The sequence below is a fragment of the Ctenocephalides felis genome, unplaced genomic scaffold (assembly GCF_003426905.1).
Source record: "Ctenocephalides felis isolate EL2017-DRISC unplaced genomic scaffold, ASM342690v1 CF-g0.4_SCAFFOLD_01492, whole genome shotgun sequence".
Taxonomy (NCBI): Eukaryota; Metazoa; Arthropoda; class Insecta; order Siphonaptera; family Pulicidae; genus Ctenocephalides; species Ctenocephalides felis.
Window position 1 is genome coordinate 40,094,978 of NW_020537646.1, and position 11,910 is coordinate 40,106,887.

At 26.9% G+C, this 11,910-nt stretch overlaps 1 protein-coding gene across 1 annotated transcript; it reads right to left on the reverse strand.

Annotated features, from left to right (window-relative positions):
- Positions 1-1,269: 1,269 nt before the first annotated feature.
- On the reverse strand, positions 1,270-6,910 carry LOC113371233 (LIM domain only protein 3-like). The gene is made up of 3 exons (XM_026611871.1): positions 6,825-6,910; positions 1,629-1,766; positions 1,270-1,417 (listed from the first exon to the last, which is right to left on the reverse strand). Exons 1-3 carry the CDS (start codon positions 6,908-6,910, stop codon positions 1,270-1,272), a joined length of 372 nt encoding a protein of 123 aa, XP_026467656.1.
- Between the last annotated feature and the right edge of the window lie 5,000 nt (positions 6,911-11,910).

Below are 11,910 nucleotides of genomic sequence, written 5' to 3' on the forward strand. Positions count from 1 at the left end.
TATTCATTAATATTGGGATCTCTTAGTTATTTAGACTAGTTATTTTATTTATTTAGACTGTTACAGAGAACTTTTTTAATTTCAATCAATTACGTCAATTAAGTATGACAAGGCAATGTTTTATTACAGGACTATTACTAACATGTGTCAAAATCAATTTCAATTCTTTAGTATAAATAATTATGTATTATTATTTATGTCAGAATTCTCTAACTTTTACAATTTTATATTTACTACATTGACATTTATCACTTACTTTCTGTTACCCAACTCTGAATAATAAATAAGCCGCCATAAATTAATAGTAGAACTTTTCAAACTTTCGATTTATTGTATTGATAACATATCAAGTTGTTACAAAAAAGCTTGAATATTTTATTTCAACATAACCAACTAACTAACTTATCAACGAACTATCGACAGCTCGAGGAAAAGTTGAGCCAGAAGTTTTCTTCCGCTAAAGTTTTACTAATTATATAAATTGACAGAAAAGCTCCTGATAAATTTTTAATCGACTTTTATTGTTTTGTTCAAAGATAGAAATACGTATACATTTGACACAGGTCTATAAAACTGGGACCATCGGTGCGAACTCACTTATAAAAGTTTCCTGTCTGAAAACAGTCGCCAACTGACTATAAATAATTCAATGAGGCAAACACTTCTGGATGAATGATTTAGTAACTGACACTATCGAAATTAAGCACTTATAATAAATTTATATTGAATATTAGGAGTTATATTCAGTAATAAAAAATTATAGAAATTAAAATCTAGATAAATTTATATATTACAAGATTTGAAATTTGTTTAAAGGTTCGTAAGGAAATCTTTTGATCTTTATACGCCCAAGATAGTTTTTTGAGGGAAAGTTGACACCAAAAACACCAAAATTTTTTATTTATTAATGTAATTACTGTTTTATCTACAGTGTGATAATAAGGATTTAATATGAATCGGATATCTTACAGCATATTAGAATAGATTTTCAAAGCTCAAAAATTAATGATTCACATATTATTCACATATTATTAATTATTACATCACAATTTTTCAATCATGTTTAAATTAAAAGTATTGTTTGCTGGATTTTTTGTTCAAAATCCATCGTTGTAAAAAATGCAGAAAGGCATGGGGAAAATGTTATTAATTGAGATGGCCACTCTTGGGCATTAGATTCCTTTGTTTAATCATTTGCCATTAGAGTTTATCTGCCTCTTGTTTAATTATACATATATTATTTTAATAATAACACTTCATAAATTTCTTTTAATCAATAAATTGGACATACCTATGATTGCATTGCTGACAGGCAAAACATTCTAGATGGTAAACATTCGTTCTGGCCCTCATAACCATTTCAAAGGCAGGAATAACTTTATTACAGGCAGCACAGTAGCCTGTATTTCCAAATAATCTGAAAAAAAAATGAAAACAAATCCATAAACAAGACAAAAAATTCTATAATTTATAAAAAAATATTTAGAAAAATATTTCTATAGTCCATTACAGGGATCACAATTGTTATATATTAATATAGAAATTTGCCATTATATGAACACATTTTTTTTATTAATTATTGCAATTATTTTTTATTGCTAGTTTTGAAATAGTTGAATTTTATTTACCTTAAATAATCTCTTTTACAAAGTATGAGATTTGCTTTGGTGTATAAAGTTGATCCTACTTCTCCAAGTCTGCAATCACAGCAACCACATTTTAAACAATCTTCATGCCATAATAAATCCAAGGCCCTCAAAAGATACCTGAAAATGTAAAAAAAAATTCAATTAATTAAACATTAAAATGTTTTGATAATAATTTTATGAAATATCTTGAAATGTTCAATGACATTCATAAATTAAAAATGCTGAATTTGTGGTACTCCCAATTCCCAACTAGTAAAAATAAATGTTTGAAATTGCATCAAGTTTCCTAAATTAAAAACAAAACACTTCTGTCTAATATCTTGTGTTATCACTAAGCTTACAGAATCAAACAATCATATTTCTATAGTCTAAAAGCGTATTTTAAAATGTTTACCATTGCTCAATAGAATTTAATATTGGCAGCCTAATCATGGGCCCTTAAAATCGGTACCTAATTTTAAGACATATTTAAAGTACACTATTTTCTTATCCATGACGTACGCCATGTTATTTTATAGTTTTCATTTTTAATTACGCAAATTCTTCCAAATTTGAAGAAATTTTCGACAATTTGCCATATTTTGGTAATAAATAAAACATGACTTTTTAAAGACTATCAGACGGTTAATTTAGGAAAAGCATTTCAATTTAAATGCATCCATGATTTTGGTGTATCAATCAGCATATAAAAATTCAAAATTTTTAAATATAAAAATATATGAATATCAAGCCAATAAGTAGTAATAAAGGAACAAAGCTGATCATTGTTAACAAATGTCATAAATATAGAAAATAATATAGTTACTTCTGCAATACAAGAAATTAAATAATAATAGACAACTATATTTCTCGATTTAATTTGATTTCATATCCTAATGATAACAAACCATCTAACATTAAATTATAAAATAAAATTAAAATTTTATAACTTAATATCACAAATTTAATTCCCTAACCAATTACTATAAACTTTTCTCGGTAAATATTTCTTATGGTTACGAAAAATGCAAGACAGGATATCCAATATAAATTTCAAAACTTCTACGTCGTATTTAATTAAAACACGTCCTTCCATTGTATCGTGATTTTTTCAGTCAATTTTTCTAATGATTCGATTATAACATTACCGAACAAAAGTTTCTGGCTAATTATCTCCCGGGGGAGAATTAAGTATCGGTTTACAAAAGCCTCCTCGGAGCGGGTACGGGTTTCTCGTTATATAGAAAAAGGTTAATAACTTCGAGGATTTGTCGAAATGATCGGTAAAGAAGAGAAAAAGATCGTTAAAAGTTTTTTCAGAAAAATATTTACTTAAGTTTTAATTTGGTGTGGGAACTGTTTAACACGATTTTGAAGTTGACATTAGGATTCTCAAAAATTATTGAGGACAAATGACACAAGGTTGTTACTTTTTGTATCTAGAAGTTAATAAAGGATCCTACTTTAGTGATTAAATATCATTTGATAGGTAAAGTATTTGGTAAAATTTCTCCAATTCAAAAAAATCTATTCGCAAAATTATTTCAAATATTTTTATTACTTATATATATTCATTACTTATAGATATTTGTAGTTGTCTCAGTTTTAATTGTAAGGGGTTTTCGAACTAAAAGCTACTTTATTTACCTAATACCAAATACAAATTTCATGAGCACGTTTATTTTTCAAAGATCATACCAAATATTCATCAGCAGAGTTGGAATACCTATTAATTTAATTTATCTCCTATATAGGGGCTATATAAAAAAATTGTCGAATCTAAGACTAGACTAATAATTCATATCAAAAAACACTTAAATAACGAAAATAAAGTGAACGTTTAATAAAGATATTTCTTACATGAGATAAAACAATAAAACTCGTATTAAAAATATAACAAAAAAAATCTAAAAAAAAATCAAAATGTGAAGAATGTGAAAAATAAAAATGAAGTCGGTATAAAATTTAATCAAAAAGCCCCATCTATTTTTTTTAGCGAATATTAACTCTTGTTTTACCTTACTTAGTACCTATATATTAAAATGAAAAAAAAAACAATTGGTGATAAATATTTTTCAAATGTTGAAATAAATACTGGACAAATAATTTTGGAGTCTAATTAAATATTTTAAATTTTTAATCAGACTCCAAAATTATTATTAAATATTTAATAGAATGTTACTTGATCCACAACAATAATAATTCGCAGAATTTAATATCTCAACATTATTTAAATATAAATTGTAAGTAAATTAACGTTTTTGTAATTGCCATTTGGCATAACTAATATATTATAATTTTATATTATCAAATTAATTAAATTTTGACAAATTTTTAGGCATAATAATTTTGGCATTTAATAACAATTAATAACAATCTGGCACTTTACTTACGCTAAATTTAATTATTCTCAGTTTACATAAATATTAAATATCATAAAAAAATTAATTATTCTGCAACTGTCATATATATATAAATCATTCAATATTTCAATCTCTTCTCTGTTATATCTTGATTTTTATGTAATACTAAGGTCGGTTTTACATTTTTCTTACAGCGACTGTCGGGTCATCTAGTATAGATATATAAAATGAGAGTGTGTAATATATGTATTTCAGATAAGCATTAGTAAAAGGTATTAATTAAAATAGTACTTATGTGGTACATTATACGGGCATCAAGTACCAGTCCCTTAATCACGTCTAGACTCTATCCGTTAATTAAACATAAATCAACTATCATTAGCTTTTTTTCAATAAACAATTTTTTCGCTTCATTAGATGGTGTATTATTCATTAATTTATTATACAAGCTCTGAATCACTAAATTGTACTATTACAACACAGTTTCAAGAGGCTTAACTTGCAAAGAAATCTACGAACAATACTAAATGTATACGGTTTCAGAATGGCTCATTAAAAACTAACATCGTTAACAGAATGAACGCGTGGGGGTTGCATTTTATCTCGTACTCGTTTCGACGGTGTTAGTGGGGGTCGGTTGTGTGCGTTGTATCGCTTAATTACTATCCCATAATGCGATAATAGGGCTGTTGAAATGAAAATAATTTGGAAAAAAATCGATTATTATTTTATCCTGATTTTGTATAGTATTTGCAAGTGAAGAACTGCGTCGTTTGTTCCTTATGCGACTGCGAAATAAAACGTTAGAAAATTTCTTATTACGAGTTATATCCGAGCATTGATTCTTTAATTACTCTATAAATTCTGAAATTTACCAAAGTGTAATGAATACGCTCTGAATGGTTTCTGATAAATCTATGTTAATATTTTGACTATCCTAAAAAGATATTATATAAACATTTTTCTTAAATATTTTTACACACAGGTTTACATGTTGAGTACTATGTCAAGCTCTGTATCAAAGCTTTTAGTTTTATTTTGTTACTCTCCATAATTGAACGTATTTTATAAGTAATTAATATAATGTGTTAAAATATTACATGATGAAACAAAATAAAGTCTCGAGGAGTTTGTAATCTATTTTTTTATAAAAATAGTTTTGTGTGTCCTTATACACATAATTAACTTCCCGTAGGGTAAGTTATAGTAATCACAAAAAAAATCGAAAATTAAAATTTTTGCACATCTATTCAAAGGCTTCTGAACATTTTGGCACTCCTTAGAAAAAATGTGTGTGTGTATGTATGTATGTGTGGATACAATATTTCATCGACGTTTTCGAGAACACGGATCAACATATTTAAATGATTCGAAAAATATTCGGTTCCTATTGATAAGGACACGTGCAGATTAGTTATTTTTTGTTATTTTGTTTATTAGTTATTTTGATTAAACAGAGCGTCCGATTTGAATGATTCAAAAACCATTTTACTTGTATTGTCGATGTGAACAACTGGCGAAGTTTTTGAGAAGGCAGATTTAGTTATTCGGAGATCCAATAAAAAATGTAAAAACGGTCAAAAATGATCATTAAACAAATGCAAAACATATTATCAGATATTTTATAGAGATTTTAATAAGTATAAATTTTGTGTACATTTACATGGGATCCGTACCAATGCTTACACGTTATACTACGACGCGGCGCTTACGCGTTTCGATATTTTGACCCTAAAAAATCTATGCAGCGCGATTGCTTTAAAAAAAGAGTTCAAAATTAAAAAAAAAAAAAACAAAATATAAAGAAAATTCAATTTTTTCAAGAAAATCTTTTTTTTTTATTTCAACGTTTGTAATTTAGATCTTTATGAAGTAAAGTTAGTGCAAAAATGGAGTATACGTTTTAACGTCGAACAGAAGGCTTCTTAGTAATTTTTTTAATGACAATGATAAATTAATAAACAATCGTAACCTTTAGTTAAAAAATTGAGAATTAATAGTTTAATTTATAAAATTAAATTATTAGCTAATAATACGTAGCAATTAATTATACCGTTTTTTTTGACTGTGCTTCATAAATATAATTCTATTAGATTATCTTATATTATTAATATATCTCAGCTATGTAATATACTGCAAATTTAAAATTATTACAAAAATTATATGTATAAAGAATTTATTCATTAATCTAAAGAATTTGAGTTATTAAATGAATCGATACTTTTCAGTATTTTCACCCTATGTTGAAATAAATGGAATTCAAATCTATCAATGCAGAATAAACTTTAGCTTAATATTATAGTTTTGTAATATTATAACGATTTTTAGAACAAAGTCCAAATACACCAAAACTTATAAGAAACAAAATATACAAATTAACAAAAAATTCTTATAAATGCCTCTTATTAATCTTAACTACTATTGATTATAGCAAACTGTTAGTAGTTAGTATAAATACTAAAATGAACTATAACAGCTGTGAAATTTTCGATTTTGCTTGCACTATTCACATTTTTCTTACAACAGTCCCCTACGGTCGAAAGCAGAGGCAATTAGTTAATGAGCTGTTTCTAGGAGGAATGAAATATATATATATATATATATATAGATATATATATATATATATATATATATATATATATATTTATATACATATATATATATTTATATATATATATATCGTACCTTACATGTATGTACGTATATCCCAGATATTAACTGGCCTGGATAAGTTTTCTATATATAGTAGCAAACATTATCCAGTATTGTATCCAGAAATAAATTAATTAGAACATTGATTTGGCGAATCTAAGTAGAAAATGATTTATCTCACCTGTCCTGGATTTGCTTCCCGCACCCTGCACATTGTTGAGGAGCTCCGGGTGGCCCGGTCTCAGCTTTTGACACATCCATGGTCATCATCTGAAATTGAAAGAAATCGATATTAAAATAACATATAAAATAGTACTAGATTTCACACAAATAGTTTAAATAGAATTTTAATAAATATTTTGTGGCGGGAATAGCTCACTCAGTAGCGTTCTCGACTCACACTGGAGGAATTCGGTTCGAATCTCCAGCAATACCAGAATTAAAATATAAAATATTAAAACTAGGTTAAGAATTGGTAATTTGTAGAATTCAAGAAAAAAATGTATTAGAAGTAAGAAGGAAAAAAAAAAGAAGTTTAGTTTAGAAGATGAGAAGAACATATTGAGAAACAAGAAGAAGAATGAAAAATATTTAGAAAGAAAATTGAATGGAAGATTAGGATATATACCATAATTAGAAATTCACTGGGAATTTCACTGATTTTGAACTTGATTTTAAATTTTACTGGATTTTACATAGGAGTATGGTTGTTTTGTTCTTTTGGTTGTTTGATAAGTGTTAGGTATTGTGATGTTTCATTTGGTTTGGTTTTGGTCCACTACTGCTTGATTTCTAGCTGTCCGCGAAGAAATAGAAAGCTCTTACCACTGAGCCACTTACGTAGCTCGCGAATTTAAACATTTCCATAAATATTAATCATGTTGGATTGATTTGTTCTCATTGATTATCATTTATGATCTGGAAAATTTGAATTCTCATAAGTATGAAACAGTTGTGTTTCATTCAAAGAAATTCTAATTATGTAGTAAATTTGCAAATTGTCTCAATTGAATATTAACAACTTACTTAGTAAAAGTTGATCAAGTTTGCTTTGTGGCATCATCATTATGTGCATTTTTGTCCACAAACTTACTCTATTTGAAACTATTTGTATAAATATTTATAGTAAAATGATAGATTGCATAAAAAGCCTGACACAAAAGCCAATGTTTATAAAAATCCCATTTAAATCGGAAACATTAGCAACTATGTTACATTGAACACTTTACCTCGTTTTAATGGTGTTGATTAAGACAACTCTCAGGAGAATTATTACAACGAGTTTTTCTCGATACGCAAATGGGTGATTAAAATTTATAGGCAATCCCAGATAGTGCCCCGAGTTAAATACAAACATATCATTCAAATGATATGTGTTCGACGTGTATATGTGTAAATATGTTCTATTCGAATAATGCTTAGATTGACTGCCCGTATGCTCTCGGATTGAACTATAATCGCTAAGAACAAACATTTGCAAATTTGCATATAAATGAATCTTGAATTGCATATTACTAGAGGTGATGGTGATTCACACGGATCATAATAGATATACCCACATACACAAGCATTTTGATTGATGATACTTGGATTTGTCAAGAATTTTTGTTGCGATCAGAACAAGAATTTAGTTGTAGATGATTCACTTTTGCATTGATTGGTATTACATTTTAACTGCTAACATATTCTTGTATTTTTGTAATCACCATCGTATACTGCACAAATAACTTACATGTGGACGGTAGAAAATCAGTAATTTTAGTAGTAATTATATTGGTATTATATGTTCAGAACATTATGCTACACGATAAAACAAGGAAATAGTATTGATCCCAACAGTCCTGAAAAAATGGCCGTAATATTTTAGTATGATTTATAAGACTATGGTATCTACCGTAAGAAAAAAATCGTAAAAATCGTCGAATTTTTTTTTAACACTTTGTTACAAGAAAACGGCCCGGCCGGTTTTACCAAAAACTAATCAGGTTGATTCCCAACAAATATCTTTCGAACGGTTTTTGAAATTTCAAAATCTATTCAGAATTGCGGGCTAAAACGTGGACGAAAAATTTTTCACTTTTCTGCTATTTACAAAAAAAAAAAACGGCTTAGCTGATCGTCGCGCAAAATTGATAAACGCTAGTCCTCATTGAGATACATCGAACTGCTTTTAAATTTTTGAAATCGTTCCAGCCGTTTTTGAGAAAACGTCGCTTTACGACAAAAAATCTGTTCACACACACACGCACACGCATACTTTTTACAAATTTGGTCTCATTTGATTCAGAATGGCTTGAAACGTCAAGAAAAACACAAAATTAGCGAATCGGATATTTTTTGATAATAGCATAAACTTCTCCTTCATGAAGTTAATAATAAAGCCATGCACCAAGTGTTCAGAATAATAAAGACTTTTTGGAGAACTATGAATTTAAAATTTAAAAATTGTTCAACTTCGAGAGGATTTTCTTTGAAACAATGTACTGAGGTGTGTGGCAAGTTTCATAAAAAGTTGGCAGCGCATTTACTCAGGATTGTAAAGTGGTAAAATACTTTATAATTTCATTAACTTACCATAGTGTAAAGTTATAGTAATAATCCAAATATCAAAAATAAAAATGTTTGCATATTTCCTCAGAAACCTCTCCGAAGTTTCTGAACATTTTAGCACTTTAGCAAAAATGGTCTGGTGCATTTAAAAAATTCAGTCTGGAATGTTTGAAAAAATTCAATTCGTAATAATTGGAAAACATGATGATTAGTTTTTGACAAAGACAGGTCAGCCATTTCAGAGAATATTGTAAGAAAAAAAATAATTTTCTAATTTATTTTTTTTCACTAGATGTCTTATATATTCTCAATTCAAGATCATGATCTTCATTAATACTTTAGACACATGTCCTGAAAATGGAACATACTTAGTTTAGAAATGTTGACATGAAATAAAATAAAATTAAAACACTTTATGATTTTTATTACAACTGGATTGCTTATTCAAAGCTTTATTATGAATATCAAATATAATAATAATATACTTAAATAACTATAATTAAAAATGTTCCCATTGCATACTCTTTCTGTTCGATATTAACTTGAATTCATTAAACACATAAACTCTCAGAAAATCATAAAAAATCTAATATATGAAAAATACGTTAAAAAAATCAATTTGTAATAATTGGAAAACGTTGCGACTAGTGATTAGTTTTTGGCAAAGGCAGGTCCAGCTGTTTCAGAAAATATAGTAAAAAAAATCTAATTTTTTAATTAATTTTTTTCACTAGTATAGTTTTATATATTCTCTATCAAGATCCTGATTTGATTATTATTTAGACAGATGTCCTGAAGATGGAACGTACTTTAGAAAACGTTGACATTAAATAAAATAAAATTAAAACACTTTATGATTTTTATACAATGGATTGCTTATTCAAAGCTTTGGTATGTATATCAAATATAATAAATAATATTATAAATAAGCTATAATTAAAATTTTCATTAAATACTCTTTCTTTTCGATATTAAATTGAATTCATTATTAAACAATAATCTCAGAAAATAATAAAAAATCTAATATATGATGAAAATACGTGCTTAAACGTTGATATAGTGAATGGCTTCGACAGTAAAATACAAATCAACCCAAAATAAAATCATTTTAATTTAGCCGCGGAACATCGCCCAAACATAAACGCATATATATATATATAATATATATATATATATATATATATATATATATATATATTAATTTAATCGAATTGCTGACGAAGCATCGATTTTTCAGCAAGTCCCTTTCGTTTCGTTCGAAACGATACTTGATGATCGTCGACCCCCGTTCATATTTTTTGTTGTCAGAACTCCATCACCGATTTTAATTAGATATATTCACGTTTTCTTTATGAAATGAAAAATACGTTAAACAAAATTGGATATGCGTATTTATCAACTCACAGAATTTAATTAAAAATAAACGCGAGCTCCGTCTCTCATGAATACAATGCATTAAAAGTTTTTTTGTGGAGTGGCCGATTGGCGAGTATGGGGATAAGGGAGTCTCAGCGAAGGTTATAATAAAGCATTGTTATTAAAAAGAGGGTTGTTATGTTAATGCAACATTATATAACAATAATGATATTGATTGCTTCGATGTGATGATGTTTCTTTTAATACAATTTGATCGACAAAACTCGTTTCAATATATTCAGGACGCAAGAGGGTAAGGTTGTTTTCTTTCGATTCAATGAGGTATTGTGAGGTATGAGTGGTATTGATACCAAAACATGTTTATGTGTCGTTAATTATATTTAATAAATATTATAAAGTTCAAACTTTGAAATACAATTAGGTCTCACGAAGGTATAAAAATATTATTACAAAAATAATATATATTATAGAAAAAGTTTATATCATTACCCAACGCGCTTACTAACTAACTGACTTACTAACTATTACTGGTAAATTAATTAAACAAAATTAACTAAATGCGAAATATTCTTCTAATTTAGATAATTATTATTTTATCTGATCAAGTATTAAGCGTTTTAAATTAAACTAATTATGTTTACCACAATATTGTAAACAAGTCCACATAATATCTTTAGTGTTCTCCTTGCAAGTGAAATAAAAACATTCTAATTAAACGATCGTAAAATAATTATTATCTATACTAAAATAGATATTTAATTAAGGTTATGCAATGCGCTACAAATTAATCTAATACTGAATCATTGGTATCCAATTAAGCTAAAAACCACTAATGAATCTGCTACTTCAGTCGGCTATTAAGATTTTTTCAGAGCAATATTTAAGTCAAGTGGTTAATATGTATGTAAAATATAATTTAATTAGAACTTTAAAAGAATTAAATATAAAAATAATAAATTACGTTAGTTAAACGATTTCGAAACAAACCTTTTAGTTCTCAATATCAAAGAAGTAAAACCAGAAAGTTTTAATCAATTTGATCAATTGATGCAAATTACTATCAATAGTGATAACAATTACATATATTAGCCGTGAGAATTTTTTAAACTGTCAAGATATACAGAAAATATACTATTTTCCAAGACATCAATAAATTTATTTTGAAATACTTATTTTCTGAATCATTAAGCACCTAAAACTATTTTACCAATATATTACCAATTTTCATATTTAACAGAACTGTATCGGATTGAATTAGATCAAATGCAGTTTTGTACAAATAAGTTATTTTATTAATATAAAAATATTTATTAAACCTTTGTTATGTCATAGTTACATAT

Excerpts from the sequence above, each read along its gene's own strand:
- LOC113371233 (XM_026611871.1), bottom strand. The coding sequence starts at position 6,910 with ATGACCATGGATGTGTCAAAAGCTGAGACCGGGCCACCCGGAGCTCCT. Across the intron at positions 1,767-6,824 it reads GGGAAGCAAATCCAGGACAG|GTATCTTTTGAGGGCCTTGG; the intron begins GTGAGATAAATC and ends TTACATTTTCAG. Across the intron at positions 1,418-1,628 it reads TGTAAAAGAGATTATTTAAG|ATTATTTGGAAATACAGGCT; the intron begins GTAAATAAAATT and ends TTTTTTTTTCAG.